This window comes from Panthera pardus, unplaced genomic scaffold (assembly GCF_024362965.1).
Source record: "Panthera pardus isolate Hobbes unplaced genomic scaffold, ASM2436296v1 HiC_scaffold_24, whole genome shotgun sequence".
In the NCBI taxonomy this organism is placed as follows: Eukaryota; Metazoa; Chordata; class Mammalia; order Carnivora; family Felidae; genus Panthera; species Panthera pardus.
In genome coordinates this window covers 63,284,905-63,309,294 of record NW_026526810.1, presented here as the reverse complement: position 1 = coordinate 63,309,294, position 24,390 = coordinate 63,284,905, and the positions used below count along the sequence as shown (strand labels likewise).

Genomic DNA, 24,390 nt, shown 5'->3' with positions numbered 1-24,390 from the left:
GGTGGGCTAGGGGACCTGGGGCTCACTGAGGCAGCAGTGAGATCCTGCACCAGTCTCCATTTTTGAGATGGAGGTGGAGTGTCAACCGGTTGGCATTCACCAACTCAGATCCTCCAACCCAGAGAGAGTTCCAGTGGCTCCTCTGGCCACTTGGTAGAGCCCCAGGGTTGGATCTTTTATATACTAGTTGTTCTTTTAAACCATGCTTTTTTTTCTATGCCCCAAAGCAGATGAATCTGTTCACAGTCCCTCAATATTATCCCTGCCACTGCAGTTCACAGCTTCTGGGATGGGCATTCCCTTCATGACCCTGTCTCTCCTGCCATTTTCTTTTGCTGTCCACTCTTATTCAGAAGCTGTTCAGTCAGCCCTCAGTTCTTCAGGAGAAACTGCTGTATAAATAAATGTAAATTTGGTGTGTTTATGGAGGAAGTGAGTTCAAGGTCTTCCTACATGGCCATCTTGGACCAGAAGCCCAAAGTTGGTTATTTTCATGTGAAAAGGTCATGGAAACATTTCACTTTTTCCCAGAACTTCCTGATTACTCCTGGCAGTTTTTTATGACTCCTAGATGTTTGTTGATCTCATCCCTAGTTGATTTCACACTAAGTATAATAATTCTTTGGTGGACCAGTTATGAATCTATTGCAGACAGCAGAAACTATTCTTGTTAAACACAGTATGATTTAATACAGAGGATTACATGTTTACAAAATAGTTGGAAGGTCTAGAACAGACAATGAGTTGGGCAACCAGAGATGTCTCCCAGAACAACACAGAAGACCTAGGCTGTCAAGAGGGCTGGCTGTTCTTGCTACAATCTTTGCCCTCTGTTATCTGGAAAATACCACCACATTAACCATAAGACTTGAGCCAAGAGAATGATCCAGAGCACTGTGTACCTATCAGATCTCCTCTAGCAAAATAGAAGTTTCTTCTACTACTGCCTCTCTGCCCCATTAAACTTACACTGTAACCAAAAATGTAAAGAAGTCTAGGACTTTTTTGTATTTAAAAACTAATCAAAAGTTAAAATACTCATAAATCGTATCCATGGTAAAAATATTCAGGCTATTAAAAAACGTTCTCATTTCTCAAATATCTCTTCCAGCTGCACTCCCATCATGTTGCTTACTATTTCACTAAAACAAGAAGAGAACTGCTCAAGCCCATACCACTACATCTACCCATATACCTGCATCTGGGACCATGTTCCCTTTCATCTCTCTTGAAACTGGGTCACTTGGTACTGCTTCTACAAAAGTCAACTCCCTGATCTATGCATCAGAATCCATCCTCTCTGCTACTAAAGGCAATTATTCTGGTAATTATTTTTTCTCTCTTTTGTACCATTAACTTTTTCTTCCCAATTGGATTCTTTTTCTAGGTACATAATCACATTTCTTTCATATTAAATAAAACTTCACTGCCTTTTCCCCTCTACATATTATCTCATTTCCCCCTTCTTTTTTACAGCAAAGCCCCTCAAACATTGTTTAGATTTAAAAATTAGTAGACTTTTCCTGTGTGATTTTAGGTTTGTGGAAAAGTTGAGCAGGAAATAGAGTTCTCATACACCTTCTGCCCACCACTATACATACATATGCTCCCCTATTAATATTTTTTAATGTTTATTCATTTGAGAGAGAGAGGGAGACAGAATCTGAAGCAGGCTCCAGGCTCTGTCAGTGCAGAGCCTGTGAGATATGACCTGAGCCAAAGTTGATTTCTTGACTGAGCCACCCAGGCGCCCCCCCCCCCCCATTAATATTTTGCATTAGTGTAGTGCCTCTAAGTGGCGTTTGAGATAGTGCATCACTGCCTTATCAAAAGTCTTCACTTTCATAGTCTCGCCTCCACTTAGCCAGCTGTTCCTCATTCTTCTTTGGGAGTTTCTCCTTAGCTACCAAGCTTCCTTGGTTTTGAATTCCATCTAAGAAATATTGATAACTTCTCTTTATATCTTTCTCATAAACTCTCAGCTCCTCTACCCAGCAGCCTTATGCCACTGCCACAGCTCTACTTTTCGTGTTTTAATATCACCTCACACATAACATTCCAGACTGACCCCTAATCTTCCTTCATCACAACCTCCCTCCTACCCCACACCCCAACCTAGAAAACTATAATTCCATCTTTTTAGTCTCTGGTCCAAAGTCTTGGATTCATAGTATTTTAGAAATATTTTCTCTTAGATTGGAAATAGAATATATTAACAAGTCTGGATTACTTTTATGACAATAAAATTACCGATTTAGGTCATCTCTCCCTCAAATTCTGCCAGCTAGGCCCAAACCATCATCTCTTGCTTACATTAAGGCTGTAGTCTTTTCACTGGTCTCACTTATGCTCATGTTCTATTGTAGTTTTTTCTCAGAATGATCTGGTTAAAATATGTATCATATCTCTCCTCTTATTAAGATACACAACACCCCAAAAAACCAAATAATCCAGTTTAGAAATGGGCAGAAGATATGAATACCCATTTTTCCAAAGACAACATCCAGATGGCTAAAAGACACATGAAAAGATACACAACATCACTCATCATCAGGCAGATATAAATCAAAACTACAACGAGATATCACCTCACACCTGTCAGAATGGCTAAAGTTAACACAAGAAACAACAGATGTTATTAAGGATGCAGAGGAGAACCTGTTTATACTGTTGGTAGGAATGAAAACTGGTATAGCCATTCTGGAAGACAGTATGAAGATCCCTCAAAAAGTTGAAAATAGAGCTACCCTGCAATCCAGCAGTTGCACTACTAGGTATTTACCCAAAGGATACACAAACACTGATTCAAAGGGACACATGCACCCCAATGTTTATAGCCAAATTATGGAAAGAGCCCAAATGTCCATTGATGATTGGAAAAGAAGATGTGGAATACATAGGGGTGTGTGTGTGCATGCATCTAGCTATAATGTATTATGTTAAGCAAAAACAATCAGAGAAAAGACAAATACCATATGATTTACAGATGAACATAGGGGAAGGAGAAAAAAGAGAGAGAGAGGCAAACCACAAGGGACTCTTAACTATAGAGAACTGAGAGTTGATACAGGGGTGGTGGGTGGGGGATGGACTAAATGAGTAATGGGTATTAAGGAGGGTACTTGTGTTGAGCACTGGTATGTTACCATATATGTTACTATATTACATATAGTATTATACTATATGTTAACTAACTAGAATTTAAATAAAAACTTGAAACAAAGATCTTCAATGACTTCTTAAAGAGCTAAAAGTTGTTCCTTTTTACTTATAAAGTCCATATGACCCTGTATGCATGCCCCAATTCCTAAGCCTTTTCACTTTCTGATCTCTTATCCTATTACAGCCCATTTCACTGACTCTGTTCAGCCTAACTGGTCTCTTGACCCTTGAACATGCTAGGCTACTCCCTCCTTAGGACCTCTGACTTGTTTCCTCTGTCTGGAATGTGCATTCCCAAGATACTGGCATGACTCACTTCATAATTTCTTTCAGACCTTCCCACAAATGTCACCTTCCATGTGAAACCTTCCTGACTACCGTATTGAAATTTGCAATGCATTTCCACAATACTCTGTATCCCCCTTCTGTGCACTTTTTTTCACAGCCTTATTATTTTTTAACGTGACCTATGTCCCATATACTTATTTTATTCTTTCTTCATGATGCTATATAACATCCATGAAAGCACAGATTTGTTTGTTACTATTGTAACAAAGAAGGTGCCTGTAAATATTTTTTAAATAAATGAATTAAAGAATGTGAAAGTTAAATACTCAGAAATACCTAATATTAAAATTTTGTCAGTTTACATATATAAATAAGTTACTATTTTGTTAAAATTGGGTCATATTATATTCAGAGTTTAAAACTTGTTCTTTTCTCTTAATATTACAGTTATATTTCAAAGTACATACAGATCACAATACTCTGTAAATAACAATGTATTTATCATTTTTGATATTTAATCTCTGCCTTTCTAAGTTTAGATTTTTGCTATTTTAAGCTAAGTTCATATAAAAATGTTTTAGTGGCATTTGGGTGACTCAGTCGATTGTGTCTGACTTCGGCTCAAGTCATGATCCTACAGTTTGAGTTCGAGCCCCGCATCAGGCTCTGTGCTAAGAGCTCAGAGCCTGCTTCTGATTCTGTCTCCCACTCTTTCTGCCCCTAGCCCACTCACACACTCTCTCTCTCTCTCTTAAAAATAAACATTAAAAAAATTTTTTAAAATTGTTTTAAATACAACTTTTCACAAATATTTAATTATTTTCTGGGAATAAATTTTTAGAAGCACAATTATTAGATCACAAGGTATAAACACTGATATATACATAGAAATTCTATCAATTTAATTTTCCACCAAAATATATGAAATTATCTGCCCTCATTATTTCTAACACCAGTATTTGTTCTCTTTTAAAGATCTGCATTTAGAAAAGATCAAAGTATTATATCTAGTAGAGGTTTCTATTTTAATGATTGCAAACAGTGTTTATATTTTTTCATGTATTCAGTTTTCACATGAATTGCTCACTTTTAAAAATAGTTGTGCTTATTTTATCCATACGATTTGTAACACTATTGCCATATGAAGTGAATAAACTATGTCATTTATATTTAAAGCTTTTAACCAGTTCTCAAAACCAGGATTTCTGGTTCTGATTGAGATGGAGAGGCAGGAATTGAATTTACCCTCCTGCTTAGAGCAACAGAAAAAAAATATACAAAAAAGATTTCAAGACACTGAATATCAGGCAACAAATGGTAAAACCAAAAACCAAACAGGTAAGTTCTGTGGTTTCCTAACTTATTTTCCTGACAGAATTTCTGGGGAACAATGAAGGACAGGAAACTTGGAGAAGTCTGCAGACTCTGTGTTAAGAGGGACTTGAGTTTCTAGGGGGAGAACTCAACATGTACAATTTGCAGGACAGAATGCCAGAGAGGACTTTTCTTTTCTAATATGAGCATTTAATGGCATACATTTTTCTCTAAGCACTGATTTAGATGCATCCTATAAATTTTGATCGGTCATGTTTTCATTTTCATTCATTTAAAAATATTTCCTCATTTCTATTGTGATTTCTTCTTCAACTTATTTTGAAATACACTGTATTCAAAATACACAAAATGTATTTTGAAATACATTTCTAAATGTTTGGGATATTTCAGACTGCTTTCTATTACTGATTTCCAAATCAATTAATTGCATTGTAATTAAAACACATATTTTGCATTTCAAATCTTTTGGATTTATTAAGGCCTTAATATTTCCTAACACTTTAAAAGAAGCAGTTTGGTGCAGTTGCTAGATGTCTCAATTAAAACAAGCTGGTTGATAATGTTGTTCAAGTCTTTTATATACTTACTAATTTTCTGTTTACTCATTTGCTGAGGTAGGGGCATTGAAATCTAAAATATGTAAGTAGTTTCTCTAGTTCTCCTTTTAATTCTACCACTTTTGCTTTGTGTATTTCAAAGATCTATTACTAGATGCATACATATTCAGGATTATTTTCTCTTCAGTTATTGACCTCTTTGTCATTTATTCCCTTCTTTCATAATATTACTTGTACTGAAATCTACTTTGTTGATTTTAATATAGTCATTTCAGACTTTTAATTCATATTTGTATGATTTTTTTATTAGATGTTTAACTCATCTTTAATATTTGAAATGGGTTTCTTGTAACACCATCTTTTTTAATCAATTCTAAAAAGTCTAATTGGAGTATTTAGGCCTGCTCTGTCTAATAAGGTAACTACTAGCCCCATGAAACTATTTAGCACTGAAATTCTGGCTAGTCTGACTTGAGGTGTGCTATATATACATATCAGATTTCAAAGACTTAGTATGAAAAAGTATATAAAAAAGATTGCATCTACTACGTATTGAAGTAATATTTAGATATATTTGGTTGAATAAAATATTTTTAAACTAATTTCATCAGTTTAAGATGTGGATATTAATTTTTAAAAATATTTAGGGCTTGTAGTTTCCAGTATATGGTTACTCCATAATACATGGTTTATTTCATTTATACTTAATGGACTCATCAGTATTGTTTTTAAATCTATCATCTTGTGCTTTTTTTTCTATTTGTATCATTTGTTCTTATTTTTTCTCTCTTTAATTAGCTATATTGTTTTTTTCTTTTCTCCAGGTTGTTCTAGGATTTACATTGTTAAGTATGCATTCTTATTAAGAATATGCATTCTTAATTTCTATATTACAAATTAATATAACTTTATTATAATCTTAGAATAGTATATTTCCATTTCTGCCTTCCTGTTCCCTTGTGTTACTGTTTTCATACATTTTATTGCTATATGTATTATGGAACCTACAGCACATTGTTACTATTTTTGCTTTAAAGAGTTTAAAAATGAGAAAAATCTTACATTTTTACTCATATATATATTTAATATTTTATTATTCCCTTTTGTATATTCAGATTCACATCTGATATCATTTCCCTTCTACATGAAAACTTGCCTTTAGCTTTCATTGAGTACAGGTCTACTTATAATGTATTATATTTCAGCATTTCAGTTTTTGAAAACTCTTATTTTTTTGTATGACTTTCTTGATAGGAATAGAATTCTGGGCTGACAGAGTCCTGCTACCCCCACCTTCTTTTCATATTTCAAATATCCCACTACCATTGCCTATTTATGCATACTTTTGGAATTTATTAGAAGAATGACTACTAAATCTGTAGTCATGCATCTTTGTTTCTCCCTATCTATCATGTATTATTTTTTCTCTGGCTGCTTTACAATTTTTCATTTTTATCATTGATTTTCAGCAATTACATTATTTTATGCATACATATAAAATAGTGATTTTCCATATTTTTTTTTTGTTTGGATCTACGTGAGAATAGCTTTTATCAAATTTGCAAAGTCCCTAAGCCATTACTTTTTCAATTATTTTTCTTTTGTTTTCTTTGTTTAATGTTTATTTTTGAGAGAGAGACAGAGTGTGAGCTGGGGACGGACAGAGAGGGAAACACAGGATCTAAAGCAGGCTCCAGGCTCTGAGCTATCAGCACAAAGCCTGACGTGGGGTTTAAAGATAGCCTCCCAGGTGCCCCAAAATATTATTTCCAGTTATTTGCCTCTAGACAAACTTTGGAATTATTTTGTTAATTAAAAAAAATCTTATTTAGCCTAAATGTCCATCAACTGATGAATGGATAAAGAAATTGTGGTTTATATACACAATGGAATACTACGTGGCAATGAGAAAAAATGAAATATGGCCTTTTGTAGCAACGTGGATGGAACTGGAGAGTGTGATGCTAAGTGAAATAAGCCATACAGAGAAAGGCAGATACCATATGGTTTCACTCTTATGTGGATCCTGAGAAACGTAACAGAAACCCATGGGGGAGGGGAAGGAAAAAAAAAAAGAGGTTAGAGTGGGAGAGAGCCAAAGCATAAGAGACTGTTAAAAACTGAGAACAAACTGAGGGTTGATGGGGGGTGGGAGGGTGGGTGATGGGTATTGAGGAGGGCACCTTTTGGGATGAACACTGGGTGTTGTATGGAAACCAATTTGACAGTAAATTTCATATATTAAAAAATAAAAAAAATAAAAAAAAATGCCATTCTGCTTCCCAAATGCCAGAGACGCCCATTTAGAGAAAGTTCATTTTAATACGAGTCACCTGTGAAATTTTATGCTTTTTAAATGTTGGCAATTAATTTAAAGTATAAGGTAGGAAGTAAAGAAGAAAAGAAATTTTCTCAACTACTACACAGCCAGGTCTCAAAAAGACTGGAATGCTGCTCAGAATATGCAGTTTTGGAGGCCCCCAGCACAATGAGAGCAGCGGTGACGGCGTATCTCTTCCCTAACGTTGGTATTTAATGTGGTCCTGAGACATGATGGTCAAAACATCTAACTGTTATTACAGCTAATAAAAAATAAAAAATACTTTTATTGTAAAAAAAAACCCTTATTTACTTGTTGCTGGAGGTCAGGAAAATGGTGGAGTAGGAGAATCCTTCATCCTATGAACCCACTGAGATAACAGCTACATCTGTACAACTAACTTTGAGAACAGTATGAAGACTGGCAGAACAGATCTTCTACAGTTAATCATATAGTAAAGAGGCCACATTAAAAAGAGTAGGAGGGGCAGAGATGTGGTTGGGAACCAAACCTCTTTAAGAAACTAATCACCCATGGGAGGAATCCCACCATCATGGAGAAGAAAGAGGATTAGACCACTCTCCAGGCACCCCAAGCATGGGGGACTCACACTAACTCCAAGTATTTTAAAAATCAGTGGGCTTATTATCTCTATAACCTCTAGGAGTGCTGGAGGGCAATAGAAACTGAGTTACTATAACATATAACCATATAGCCAGCATAACAACCAAATGAAAACACAACATAAATGCAGTAGTTTGAAAAGTGCCTGGGTATATGAAGGAGATGTACTTACTAATCCAGGAAAGGCAGGGAGTTTTAGAAGACTTCTCCAAAAATAAAAGCGCTGATGGGCACCATTTCTCTTCCCCTCCTCCAGCCTACATAGGCCAACACTGTGAGAACCAGCATGAACACTCTTCACCTATCTTGCTACCATGTTCCCCACCCCTGCATCCCCAGGCAGACCTGCCCCACTTACAGGGGTCCTTGTAAAGCAGCTCCTGCCCTGACACACCCTGCAGGCAGCCCAGCAGGGACTGGTGTCACCCCAAAGTGATTCCTGTCCTGAGGAGTGGGGAAGATAACCACACACAGCAGAGTGCCACAGTTCTGGCAGACAAGTAACCGGTCTGAATGCCAGTTCCAGTAACAAACAAAAATCTCTCAGTGGGAAGCCCAGGGAGAGTACCCTGCAGCTCACTGTGCAAGTAACTGTGACAGACTGACAGAATGAGTGCAGACAGCTAGCCTGACTGCTGACACTGCCCAGCTATAAGCCCATGGAAGCCTCAGACTTCTCAACAGCACACGACCAAACCCTGCCCTATGCACCCACAGCAGCCAAAGTGGGCCACTGTAGCCAACTGATCTGAAGGAAACATGGCTCAGCCAGAACACTAGGATGCATGGACCCATAGAAGACACCCCTGGAGAGCCTGATTCTGATGACCAGAGAGTATGTGCATTACAAGGCGCCACATGACTTTTTCTTCAAAAGGGCACTACAGTCAAGATCAGGAGACATAGCTGACTTTCCTAATACATAGAAACAGACAGAGTTAGACAAAATAAGGAGGCAGGATTATGTCTCAAATGAAAGAACAGAACAAAATCACAACAAAACTTAAATGGAGATAAGGAATATGCTTGATAAAGACAAAGTGATTGTTATAAAGATACTGGACTTAAAAAAGAGTGGAGAATCTCAGTAAGACCTTCAAAAATGAGATCACAAATGTAAAAAAGAACCAGTCTGAGATGAAGAACACAATAACAGAAATTAAAAACACACTAGAGGGAATCAATAGCACATTAGAAGAGGCAGAAGAAAGGACCAGCAATCTGGAAGCCAGGGTAATGGAAAGCAGGCAAGCTAAAATGAAGAAAGAATAAAAAATGAAAATAGGTTAAGGAAACTCAGTGACATCATCAAGCATAATGTCATTCACATTATAAGGATCCCAGTAGAAGAGAGAGAGAAAGGGAAAGAAAACATATTGGAAGAAATAATAGCTGAAAACTTTCCTAATCTAGTGAAGGCAACATATATCAGATGGAGGAGGAACAAAAGCCACCACCCAAATCAACCCAAGGAAGTCCACGTCAAGACATATAATAATTAAAATGGCAAGAAGTAATGATAAAGAATTTTTAAAGCAGCAAGGGCAAATAGTACATACAAGGGACATTCCATAAGGCTACCAACTGATTTTTCAGCAGAAACTTTGCAGGCCAGAAGGGAGTGGTGATATATTCAAATGTGCTGAAAGGAAAAAACCTGCAGCCAAGAATACTCTATTCAGCAAGGCTATCCTTCAGAAGAGAAGGAGAGATAAAGAGATTCCCAAAGAAAAGTTAAAGGAGTTCATCACTACTCAAGCAGCCTTACAAGAAATGTTAAGGAGAATTCTTTGAGTGGAAAGGAGGAAAGTCCATAATTGGCAGTTAAAAAATTATGAAAGGAAAAAATTTCACAGGTAAATGCAAACATATAATAAGGTAGTAGATTAACAAGAGACTCATTCCAGACCTAAAGACACAGATTGAAAGTAAGGGGATAGAAAAACATCATGCAAATGAAAGTGAAAAGAAAGCTGAGGTAGCAATACTTATAGTCAATAAAATAGACTTTAAAGCAAAGACTGTAGGGAAAGATAAAGGAAACATTCCAACAAGAGGATAGAACAATTGCAAATATCTATGCATCCCAAAAGGAAGCATCTAAATACATAAAGCAACTATTAACAGGGGAAAAGGGAGAAATTGATCATAATACAATAATAGTAGGGGACTTTAACACCCCAGTTGCATCAATGGGATAGTTCATTCAGACAGAAAATCAACAAGGAAACAGATCTATGCAGTCTTGTGTCATTCAAAGCCAAACAGTATGTGTGTACACACACACACACACACACACACACACACACACACACACACTGTTCCATCGCCAAACAGCAGAATACACATTCTTTAAAGCACACATGGAATATTCTCCTAGATAGAACACATGTTAGGACACAAAACAAATCTTAATACATTAAAAAAGATTGCAATAATAAAATACATCTTTTCTGACCACAATGGTATAAAATTAGAAATCAGTTACAGGAAAAAAATCTGGAAACAAAGCAAATAAATGGAAGCTAAATAATGTACTTCTAAATAATGGTTGGGTTACCCAAGAAATCAAAGAGGAAATAAAAAATACACAGAGACAAATCAAAATGAAAACACAACCATTGTGTGGTGATGTAGGAAAAGCTGTTCTAAAAGAAGTTTACAGCAGTATAGGCCTATCTTAAGAAACAAGAAAAATCTCAACCTAACCTTACACCTAAAGGATCTAGAAAAAGAAGAGCAAACAAAGCCAAAAGCCAGTAGAAGGAAGGAAATAATAATGATTAAAGCAGAAATAAGTGAAATAGTGTCAACAACAACAACAAAAAAAACAAAACAATAGAAAAAAATGAATGAAACTGGGAGCTAATTCTTTGAAAACGTAAACCAAACTGATAAACCTTTAGCCAGACTCATCAATAAAAAAGAGAGAGGACTCAAATAAATGAAATCAGAAATGAAGGAAGGACACCATTAAAAAAGGGTTATAAGAGAATATTATGAAAAATCATATGCCAACATATTAGAAAACCTAGAAGGAATGGACATAATCCTAGAAATGTATAACCTTCCAAAACTGAATGAGGAAACAGAAAATCTGAACAGAAAAATTACTAGCAACAAAATTGAATCAGTAATCAAAAAACTCTCCAGATACAAAAGTACAGTACCAGATGGTTTCACAGATGAATTCTAGCACACATTTATTATTTTTTTAACGTTTATTTATTTTTGAGACAGAGACAGAGCATGAACAGGGGAGGGTCAGAGAGAGGGAGACACAGAATCTGAAACAGGCTCCAGGCTCTGAGCTGTCAGCACAGAGCCCGACGCGGGGCTCGAACTCACGGACCGTGAGATCATGACCTGAGCTGAAGTTGGCTGCTTAACGGAATGAGCCACCCAGGCGCCCCTCTAGCACACATTTAAAGAAGAGTTAATGCCCACTGTCCTGAAACTAGTCCAAAAAAAATAGAAGAGGAAGGAAACCTTCCAAATTCATTCTAGGAGGCCAGCATTTTCCTGATACCAAAACCAAAGACGGTACAAAACAAAACAAAACCCTACTAGCCAGTGTCTCTGCTGAACATAGATTCAGAAATCCTGAAGAAAATAATAGCAAACTAAACCAACAATATATCAAAAAATTATTCACCAGGATCAAGTGGAATTTATACCCAGAATCCAAGTGTGGTTGAACATTTACAAATCATTGTGACACACTGCATTAACAAGGGAAAGGATAAAAATCATATATGATCATTTCAATAGACACAGGAAAAAAAACATCTGACAAAGTGCAACATCCATTCATGATAAAAACCCTCAACAAAGCGGGTTTAGAGGGAATATATCTCAATAAAGGCCCAAAGGAAAAAGCTATAGCTATCCCATCATACTCAATGGTGAAAACTGAGAGCTTTTCCTCTAAGATCAGGAGCAAGACAAGAATGTCTACTCTCACCACTTTTATTCAACTTATCTTGGAAGTCCTCAAAATAGCAATCAGATAAGAAAAAAAGGTATCCAAATTGGTAAAGAAGAAGTAAAACAGTCCATATTTGCAGATGACATGGTATTATACTTAGAAAACCCTAAAAACTCTACTAAAAAAGTACTAAAACAAAAATTGAGTAAATTTGCAGAAAGAAAAGATACAGAAATCTGTTAAATTTCTATACACTAATAATGAAGTAGCAGACAGAGACTTTAAGAAAACAATCCCATTTATATAAACTTAACCAGGGAAGTGAAAGACCTGTACTCCAAAACTATAAAACACTGATGAAAGAAACTGAAGACACAAACAAATGGAAAAATATTCCATGCTCATGGGTTGGAAGAGTTAATATTAAAATGTCCATGCTCCCCAAAGCATTCTTACATATTCATTGCAGTCCCTATCAAAATACTAATAGCAGTTTTCACCAGAACTAGAACAAATAACACTAAAATTTGTGTGGAACCACAAAAGACCTTGAATAGCCAAAGTAGTCTTAAAGAGTTACAAAGCTGGAGGTATTACAACCCCGGATTTAAAGATATACTCCAGGGGCACCTGGGTGGCTCAGTTGATTAAGTGTCTGACTCTGGGTTTTGGCTCAAGTCATGCGTGATCTCATGGTTTCATGGGTTTGAGCCCCACATTGGGCTCTGAGCTGGCGGTGCGGAGCCTGCTTAGGATTCCTTCTTTCTCCCTTTCTCTCTGTCCCTCCCTTGCTCACACTGTCTTTCTCTCAAAATAAATAAATAAACTTTAGAAAAAAGATCTATGAAGTAGTAGTAATCAAAGTAGTATGGTACTTGATAGGCAGGAAGCTTGGCATGTGCAACAGGAGGATGGACCTTAGACATCCTGACAGAGAGACCCAACCAAGGGACACGCTGGGACCACTCCATCCCACTCATTCAGCAGTCAGCTTGCAGTTACAACATCCTAGCAGAAGAAGAGTTAAATTTGTGCTTGTTGCATTTGTGCAGAAAGCAGCTGCCTGTCCTTATTTGACCTCTATCTCTAGAATAGAAATAATGTGGTTTCCTACCCTGTGCAGGGATTTCAAATGGATCTTGGTAAAAGACATGCATGGTTGGCTAATTATTATATAATCCAGGCCTGTCACTCAAATGTTGCTACTCTAGGACCCACCCCAAAGAGAAAAAACTGATATAAGCTCATACCCCAGAGTTTCTGGGGCCTTTGTCTCTCTTGACTGGCCTGTTCCTCCCTTGGTGTATAATTTAGTAAAACTTCTCTGCTTTACTTTCATTTTCCTGTCCTGTTATTCTTCACAGTGGCAGCAAAAAGAACCAAGGCTTCTTTCCTTTTTTATCTCTCAGTAACAGTATTGGCACAAAAATAGACACACAGACCAATGGAAGAAAATAGAGAGCACAAAAATAAACCCACACTTATATGGTCAATTTATCTATGGCAAAGGAGGAAAGAATACACCATGGGGAAAAGAAAGTCTCTTCAACAAATGGTCCTGGGAAAACGGGACAGCTACATGCAAAAGTGAACCTGGAACATTTTCTTACACCATACACAAAAATAAACTCAAAATGGATTAAAGACCTAAATGTGAGACCTGAAACTATAAAACTCTAGAAGAAACCATAAGTAGTAATTTATTTGATCTTCCATTAAAACATTTTTCTAGATAGGTCTCCTGAGATAAGTGAAAGAAAAGCAAAAATAAACCATTGGGACTACATCAAATAAAAAGCTTTTGGACAGCAAAACAAACTATGAAAAAAGATAAAGCAACCTACTGAGTAGGAGAAGATATTTTCAGTCATATATATGATAAGAGGCTAATATTCAGAATACAAAAATGATTTATACAACTTAACACCAAAAAAACCCAAACAACCTGATTAAACAATGGGCAGAGAACCTGATTAGACATTTTCCCAAAGATATACAGATGGTCAACAGACACATGAAAAGAGGTGCAACACCTCAAAACATCAGGGAAATGCAAATCAAAACCATAATGAGATATCAGCTCACATTGGTCAGGATGGCTAAAATCAAAAACACAAGAAACAAGTGTTGGCTAGGATGTGGAGAAAAAGTAACCCTCATGAACTATTGGTGGGAATGTAACTGGTGTGGCCACTGTGGAAATCACTATGGAGGTTCCTCAAAAAGTTAAAAATAGAAACACCATATGATCTGGTAATTTCATTACTGGGTACTTACCTGCCCCAAAACACAAAAATTTGAAAGATATGTATCCTTATGTTTATTGCAGCATTATTTACAATAAGCAAAATATGGAAGCAGCCCAAGTGTCCATCAACTGATGAATGGTAACAGAAGACACACACACACACAATATTATTCAGCCATAAAAATTGAAGTCTTGCCATTTGCAATGACATGGATGGAGCTGGAGAGTGTTATGCTAAGTGAAATCAGTCAAAGTAAGACAAATACCATATAATTGCACTCAGTGTGGAATTTAAGAAATAAAGAAACAGAAAAAGACAAAAAAAAAAAAAACCCAGACTCTTAAATACAGAGAACTGGTAGTTTCCAAAGGGGAGGGGTGGGGATGAGTGAAATAAAGGGGATTAAGAGGTATAAATTTATAGTACAAAATAAATTAAGTCACAGAGAAAAAAGTACAGCATAGGGAATATGGTTATTAATATGGTTAATGTGGTACATTGTTTGGTGGCTACACTTACCATGATGGGCACTGAGTAACATAATCGTACACCTGAAAATATAACACTGTATGTTAACTGTACTTCAATAAAAAAATTTACTTTAGTGATACTGTAAGTGATACTGTATTTTGCCTTCCAATAACACAGCATGTACCTTAATTTGCTTTTTTCCTTTTGTAGAGTATTATAGCTTGTCACATAGATCCAACACCTTTCTGATTAAGATTATTCTTATTTACTCTATGTATTCTATTGCTTATCTGAAAAGGCTTTTTTTTTTTTACTATATATTTTATCAGGTTAGTGTTGGTTTATAAGAAAGCTCATGGTTTATTTGCTTACTTTGTAAGCAAAATTATCTGGTTTTGCTTTCTAAAATTATACTTTATAAATTCTCTTAAATTAAAATTGGTTTTGATTTCTTTTGGTATGCAGTGCTATGAATTTTAAGACATGTATAGATTCATGTAACCACCACTGTGACCAAGATACAGAACAGTTGCATAATGCCCCTAAACTCCTTCATACTCTTTCTGACTTATCTTTTATTTCTATTATCTTTCTGTTAATTCTCTTAACCTTTCCAGGTTAACTCTGGTAATGTCTGTATACATTTACCTTTTGTTTTCAAGTGGGCAAATATTGATTGGGGTGCCTGGGTGGCTCAGTTGGTTAAGCGTCCGACTCTTGGTTTCAGCTCAGGTCATGATCTCATGGTTCATGAATTCGAGCCCTGCATCAGGTTCCTTGTTAATAGCACGGGTCTTCCCTGGGATTCTCTCGCTTGCTGTCTCTTAAAATAAATAAAAATTAAAAAAAAAAGTTTAAAAATTGGGCAAATATTTAAAATTTAGTGAATTTTTTCAACTGCTCTTATGTTAGTTGGCTTTTTAAAAAATTTCCTTTACAGAAATTGTAAAAATATTCAAAACAAAGTTGTTTATTATTTCAAAGTCTGTAAGAAATGTGGTCATCTAGGGAAGATTTCCTTGGACTCTACTGCTAGCCTTCTGGGGAATGTAGGATAGGTAGTATAGCTATGAGGAGTTCAAATTACTGAGGCATTTGAGGAGAAAGTTGTGTTTGAAGAGCAATCCACACATGAATGATTCAAGTAAATATGGCAACATCCTCAGTTATTGTTTCAGGTTGAGAATCTACATCTGGTATTTTCCTAAATTATGTGTGACGGACATTCCAAAAAATAATGTTATTTAGAATCACCTCCACTAGTTATCCTATATTTTATTCACTACTTTCTCTATGCTAGGTATTGTGCTAAATGCTTTACATTTGTGTCATTTAATTCATACACCATTTTTCTAGGGTACTTGCAAAGTACCTGTCTTAACTTCTTGTTATTACTTTGGGTTTTCCAACTTCTCCTTCCCCAGATTTCACCTATTGGTGGTGGCAGATATCATTATACCTACTAGCCTGTAATAATTTTTAGTGTCCTGTCAAAAACTTTAATGCAGATTATACCCTTATATGATTCTTCCAGTAAGCAATATATATATATATATATATATATATATATATATATATATATATATATATATATTTTATATATATATATATATATTTATATATATATATATATATTTTATATATATATATAATATATATTTTATATATATATATATATTTTTTTTTGTGACAAAGTATCTTAGCCTAAAAGAGTAATTTTCCAACATTGAGACACTGAACACTGTGGCTTAAAGGTGGGACTATTTCTATGTTCAAAGGAGCAATTTTTTGCTACTAAAATGCTCCTTGATGTTGCTCAAAGGTGTCCTTCTCCCAGTCCAGTCCCAATTATGCTCTTTCTCTAATGAAGACTGCTTCATCATGGGTGTATCCTCACTTTAAATAGCAAAGACACACTCCACAATTCTTGTAACTTTGGGAAAAGTCAATTCAACATTTTAATAACTCCCACTGCAAGTAGACAGGAGTGTCTAATCCCTCATCTCCTGAATGTCGCTGCTTTCTAGAGGTTTTTATACCAGGAATGGGAAAAACCTATATCCATACTCCAGGCTTTTGATGCTTACTAAGAATCATGGTGATTTCAGTAGGCTTGTGACTCTCAAACTACATGGTGTTTTTGATTCCTGATGTATAACTGGTAGGTTAAAATCTGGAAATAATATTAAGGATCTTGGGAAGCGGTTGTGTTTTGTGTTCTTCAGGTGGCAAAAACAATTCATTTAATAATTCTATAGAGCAAATATAATGGAGTAGCAAAGAAAAAAATAACGAAGATGTAAAGATAGATGGTTCCACTAAATAGGAATTAAATGTGAATTCTGTAGATGAAAGGAGAAAAAAATTCTGACAACTGTTTATTCAGTTACAATGAATATACAATATATTCATCCTATATACATATACATATATACATATATATAGATTAGGCATAATAGTTTCTGAGTTTCCATTACTAATTACATTATCAAGTTAGGAAAACAGAAGAAATACTCAAATGTGTGAGGCTGAGTATTTTCAGTGCATTTAATATATCAAGGTACTCATAATTTTCATTTAAAATGAAGTAATTTAACTTCAAAAAGATGAAACGATTTTTGTAAGAACACGTCTTTTCCTAAATCCCTGCACTGAAACTAGGTTTGAATATTTATGCTGTAATTATTATTATTAATGAACTAAAACAAGCTGATTATTTCAGAACAGTATTCTTAACTATGAATTTTGAAACCTAGAGAATTCTTAAATGTTGCCCAGGAAATATGATAGGTGCTTTATACAGACTATCTAATTTAATCTCTCGATCAAGATCAAGGTAAGATCAAGGCCACACAGCAGGGTAAGGACACCTTAACCCTTTGAATTGCTTTGCCACAGTCCAGTTTTAATATTTCTGGACTATTGTTCTCTGATAAATTTTACAGATATTTATCAATATTGAAAGAACAATTTGAGTATTTGCAAATGGTTTATGAAACCTAATTTTTTGTCATGGAAAAACAGGAGATTATTTAAATTAAAAAAAACATCACAGAAGGTATTTTCAGAACTTGAAATGTGCTGCAAATTACAAACTCAATTTTGAAGAATGAGTCTGAGTCCTTAATGTGTCTTTCCCACCCTCCCCCAAGTGGCTCTTGTGTCACCTTGAGATACCACCATCTAAGTGGATTTTTAAATTTGTTTTGTTTTGAGCATTATGGTACTCAAGGATGTCCAACACTTATCTTGTGTATCTCCTTGTCCAGTTGTAGAATATATTTTTTTCTAGTCTAAAAAAATAGTTTTGTTGGAGTAGCATGAGAAGGAGGGATATTCTCTCTCTTTCAAATGTTTCTATGGGATCATAAAATAAAATTGAGAAAAACTCATAGGTACACCTTTTGGTTATCAATAGTTTAATGGGGTCAAGAAAGTAACTTATTATTTATATGTTTAAGTATTAAGAATAGTACTTATCAATAGTGAGAAAACAATTTGAAAATTTGCAAGTAAAGTAAGGGTGGAACTGGATTTTTTCTGTAGCTGAGAAAACAGAAGGTCACTAGTTATTACCCTGATAGGAGACACTAAATGGGTCTTCTGAAATTGTTATGTTAAACTGTTAGTTAAATCCAGTGCTCAACAATAATGGATTTGACATCATCATATTTTTATTGTTATTGTTTAACAGAAAGCTTTTATATACCTGAATAAGTAGAGCACACTTAGTGTAATTCTTCCTCTATAAATATGGATTATATAACTACTTAGTATCCAGAATATTAGTGTGTGGTTATGTGATGAATATAACCCAAAATGTGCTGATGTTGGTCAAAATCAAGAAGTTGTCCATTTGAAGTGATATCTGATAGCAATTGTTAAATTTGTGCCAAAAGGAAAAATCTTTACTGAGATAGTTGTTAGTTGGCTTTTAGGTAATCAGTTTTCTTGTGAATTATTGATACCATAATTCCTTCATGTGTAATTGTAGAAGTGTCACATTTTCTAGCTCTGTAATTTTGTCCTATTTTGTCATTCCAGAGCAGAGTCTGCAGATCATGGAGGGATTCAACCATTCTGGAGTATCTGAATTTGTATTACTTGGACTTACTGATTCTCCTGAGCTCCAGATTTTTTTCTTTGTGATGTTTTCTGTTTTCTATTTACTAACTATGTTGGGCAACTGCTTGATTTTGCTCACAGTCCTATGCACCCCACACCTTCACTCCCCCATGTATTTCCTCCTCAGCAACCTGTCTCTCATTGACATGTGCTTGTCCTCCTTTGCCACTCCAAAGATGATCATGGACTTCTTTGCTGAGCATAAGACCATCTCCTTTGAGGGCTGCATTTCTCAGATCTTCTTTTTGCACCTTTTCACTGGGACTGAGATTGTGCTGCTGATCTCCATGTCTTTTGACAGGTACATTGCCATATGCAAACCTCTCCATTATTCAACAATTATGAGCCAAAGAGTGTGTGTTGGGCTTGTGGTAACTTCTTGGACAGTGGGCTTCCTGCATACCTTGAGCCAGTTAGCTTTTACTCTCTATTTACCCTTCTGTGGTCCCAATGTTGTAGACAGTTTCTTCTGTGACCTTCCTTTGGTCATCCAGCTGGCTTGTGTAGATATCTATGTTCTTGGAATCTTCATGATCTCAACTAGTGGTGTGATTGCTCTTGTAAGTTTTCTGCTTTTGCTCACCTCCTACGTCATTGTTCTTGTCACTATCAAGGACCACTCCTCCACAGGATCATCTAAGGTTTTTTCTACCTGCACTGCACATTTCCTAGTTGTGTTAATGTTCTTTGGGCCCTGCATCTTCATCTATGTGTGGCCTTTCACCAACTTCCTGGTGGACAAAGTTCTGTCTGTTTTCTATACCATCTTTACTCCCTTTCTGAATCCACTTATCTATACTTTGAGAAACCAGGAAATGAAGACAGCTGTGAAGAAGAAACTAAGTAACCAATACCTAAATCTTGGGAAAACTTCTCCAAGATATCCAGTGCAATGAATCTCCTGAGATTTATATCATCAGTTTATTTTTATAGCAATACTTAGTATCTTCATTTCAAGTCTTTTAGTTTAAATTCACAAAAAGAAGAAGCCAGAGTTGAGAGATGTAAAATAATCTTGTCTAAAAATTACTGAGATGTTTGTGAGCCTTTTGAGGTTACAGACACGTTTGAAAATCTGCTGAAATCTATAGGTTATTTTCACAGAAAAATGCACATATAATCAAAACATAAATTCAGGGCTTCATATACCCATGAATCCTATCAACATACCTCAGCAACTTAGAGAAGCCTGAGATAAAATACTGTTCTCTTGTCTTCTACCCCAGAACATTCCTACTCAGTTGCACAGCCTTGTGGTACTTTGATGGTGTCCACTTGCAGAACTTTGATTAAAAGTGTTTATTTTTCATTAGAAATATTTTTATGGGAAAATTCAAATGGTGAAGAGATTCTTCTGAGTCAACTTTGAACAAAAGAGAACAGTTTGGAGTATCTGAGATTTAACAATCTGGTTTCTTAAGAGGTGTATAGATCATTACCACACTTGATAATTGATATAGCAAATAATTATTTAAACAGCCATTTGTGAAGTTTAAACCATAGAAAGTAAACAACTAAAATATGATTCTCTCCTAAAACCTGGCTGAATGTCAGAGATATGATGCATTCATTTACTCTCAAGACTAAATGCTTGAAAAATTAACTACTAAATTCATGACAAGTTTGTCATTTCCAAAGTAAAACATTACAAAACTTTATTAGTCTTAGTATGAGTTTTGTCTTTCATTCTCAACATAACGTAGCCTAGAGGAAGAAAAGATGAAACTAATTTAAAAAAATACATAGAACAATTCTTCCTAATCTGGCTTATTAGTGATTGTGTTAAACATACTTTTTATTCCAAGACATTTTTTGAAAATCAGCTAGCCAAACCATTTCCCTAACAGTGGAAGAACCTAAGATACAGAAAATTCTTAGAGCTGGTTCAAGACTGAATTACTGTAATGGGTAAAAGTCATTGCTCTACATATACCTAGATCCCAGATTTAATTTTGGATCTGTCATTTCCTAGTTGTGTTATCCTGGGAGTTTCACTTCATCTCTCTACCCTGTTTAATCTCTAATATGAAGATGATAAAAATTGTTGTGACCATTTTATGGAAAGTGGACACAACAGACTCCAAAAATGTCATTTTCTTTTCCCTTCCCAACTACACAGACTCTTACCCAAAATTCATTTTATTTTTAAGTAGTATACCTTTAAAGAATAACCACATTCAGGTGAAACCAGTAGCTCACAAAATTTGACATTCTAGTTTTAGGACGTCTCTTTGCAGCTTCTTAAGACATATGGCAGAAAAACAAATAGAACACTTTCCAGTTTTCCATTGTTAACATGGAGGGTGGTTGTAGAAATTAGATTGCCAGATACTTTGTGTTTTTTATGAATAACAATGTACTGATAGGCTGCATCTCTTTGAATTGAAGTTTATGAAAATAATTTAGGAAATGATCTGTTATGATGACATTCATGGTATTAATAGTTTCTTACATTTATTCTGGACTTTTAAGGTTTCAACATGATTCAACACAATCTTCAAGATAAATATTTAATATCTGAAGTTAAATAATGTGGCAGAGGTTTATGAAGAAATGTAGTATTGGAGCTAGGTATAAAAACCACATTCTAGTTTAAAATACTAGTTAATTTTTAGCCAAATCATAAACTCTTTATTCTTGCCATAAAGTCAGTCAAATGAGAAAAAGTAAAAATGTCCTTTTGTCTCATCTCCATTCTTTAGCAAAAATTATCATCTTTGTTTTAAAATATAAACCCTGCTTCTGGGGTGCCTGGATGGCTTGGTCAGCTAAGTGTCTGACTCCTGATTTCGGCTCAGGTCATGATCTCATGGTTTGTGGGATCAAGCCCCATGTCGGGCTCTGTGCTGATAGCATGGAGCCTGCCTGGGATTCTCTTCCTCTCTCTCTGCCCCTTCCCCACTTGCTCACTCGCTCTCTCTCAAAAATAAATAAACAAATAAACATATAAAATAAAATATAAACCCTGCTTCTGAAATAGCAATCTTTAGTTCAATGACTATTTATTGAGCACCCATTCTGTTTAAGGTCCTTTCTGGGTGCTGATGATACTACATTAATGTACAAGATCTATTTCTCTGTTTTTGAGGGACATATGTTTAGCAATTAGATGGGACCAGTCTTGAATTCCAATTGCATCGCTTTCTTGTTGTACAACTTTGAGCAAGTATTCCTAACGTTTCTAAGACTTTGTTTTCTCACCTATAAAATGTGGATCTAGTATATAACCACTAGGAATGTTGTGAAAATTGAAAAAACATGTAACACAATTAGCAGTGCTTGGCATTCATTAAACGTTTAACCAATACTAACTAATAAATATTACTTAGTGCCATTGTGTTAGATATGCACAAATGACAGGGTAAATGGAATGGAAATAGATGTGCTTACCTGAACTTAAAGGGCATGGTTTTAAGACTGTTTAGGATGTGTCAATTTACCTAATATTAACTAATGTTAAACTATTGGATTTGTGCCAATTATTAATCTTTGGTGCATTTATGTAGTTAATGTTGTCCTTTGTATGTTTGTGTTTTGCAAAGGAAGTATTATATTTTAGAAGTTTCTTATTCATTTTAAGTTTAAATATATTCCAAGATTGCATAGGAGGGAAAAAACAATGCACAATGTTCTACAGGTCAGTGTCCTGTTTCACGACAATGTTTTTAAATAAAGTTTTTATGATTGAAAAGTGATAAATATTATTCATGTATTTTGTCTGTCTTTATGTTTTACCCATTCAAAAGATAGGGAAATGCTTTAAATTCTTAACTGGGAGGGGCAGCTGGGTGGCTCAGTCAGTTAAATGTCTGACTCTTGATTTTGGCTCAGGTCATGATTTCGCAATTAACGAGATCAAGCCCCAAGTTGGGCTCTGCACTAGCAGCATGGAGCCTGCTTGTGTTTCTCTGTCTCCCTCTCCCTCTACCCTCCCCCATGCTTGCTCTCTCTTAAAATAAACAAACAAACATTAAAAAAAAATATTAACTGGGAAATGAATGGTGACATTTACCTATTCACTCTATATTCAGCTTATTAATAAAGAAGTTACTGGGGAACCTGAGTGGCTCATTTGGTTAAGCAGCTGACTTCAGCTCAGGTCATGATCTCACAGTTTGTGGGTTCGAGCCCTGCTTTGGGCTCTGTGCTGACAGCTCAGAGCCTGGACCCTGATTCCAATTCTGTGTCTCCCTCTCTGTCTGCCCCTCCCCCACTCACACTCTCTCTCTCTCTCTCTCCTTCAAAAATAAATAAACAGAGGCGCCTGGGTGGCGCAGTCGGTTAAGCGTCCGACTTCAGCCAGGTCACGATCTCGCGGTCTGTGAGTTCCAGCCCCGCGTCAGGCTCTGGGCCAGATGGCTCGGAGCCTGGAGCCTGTTTCCGATTCTGTGTCTCCCTCTCTCTCTGACCCTCCCCCATTCATGCTCTGTCTCTCTCTGTCCCAAAAATAAATTAAAAATGTTGAAAAAAAATTAAAAAAAAATAAAAAATAAATAAACATTATAAAAAATTTTAAAAAAATAAAGAAGTTACCACTACAGGCAGAAAGATCTTGTCCAGATTTACAGAAATATAAGGGAATAGTTTATTTGGAGACATGGTAGAAGTATTATTTAAGAAACTGTTAAAATTGGAATTGTGAAATTATAGCATCAAGTCAGACATTTCATTTGGCTAAGATATCCCTGAAGCTTTGGATAAATATCTAATTTCTACCTGGGCATTTCTGTGGTTAAGCCTATTCCTGGGGAATCAGTTAAACCCCAAACTATATTTACAGCTCATTTTGATAACTATATTTCAGTATAATTGGTCTTCTTTACACTCCTATGTACTTTAGTTTGTGTTTGCAATATTGTTCCAATGAGGAGGCTAGAGACACACATGTCTCCCCCTGCTCCCCCCGCATGACTAAGAACTCCCAGAGTGGGGACTGTGAATAGCACCAATGAAGCCAGTTTGTCTGATCTAAACTCAGCTTTACACCACTTACTAAGCCTCTGGTTTGGTACAAGTTTGTCATTGTCTATCCCAGTTTTTTTAAATTCTTTTAGCAGAGTTTGGAAGCCAACAGCCTGCATTCACAACATGCTTGTCTTTCCCTAAAAGGTTTATAAAGAAATCAAGCTAATTCAACAAAATTAGAGACTGAGAGATTTCACAAGAAAATATAGCTTGATAGATTTTTAAAAAATTTTTAATTCTTATTTATTTTTGAGAGAGAGAGAGAGAGAGAGAGAGAGAGAGAAAGAGAAAGAGAGAGGGAGAGGGAGGGACAGAATCCAAAGCAGCTCCAGACTCCATGCTGTCAGCACAGAGCCCGGAGTCAGG

The 24,390-nt window shown here is 35.6% G+C and overlaps 1 protein-coding gene across 1 annotated transcript; it reads left to right on the top strand.

Annotated features, from left to right (window-relative positions):
* Positions 1–18,908: 18,908 nt before the first annotated feature.
* LOC109255665 (olfactory receptor 4K2-like) lies at positions 18,909–20,492 on the top strand. The gene has a single exon (XM_019430477.2). The coding sequence runs from the start codon at positions 18,915–18,917 to the stop codon at positions 19,953–19,955; it is 1,041 nt and encodes a 346-aa protein (XP_019286022.1). The 5' UTR covers positions 18,909–18,914; the 3' UTR covers positions 19,956–20,492.
* The last annotated feature ends 3,898 nt before the right edge of the window (positions 20,493–24,390 follow it).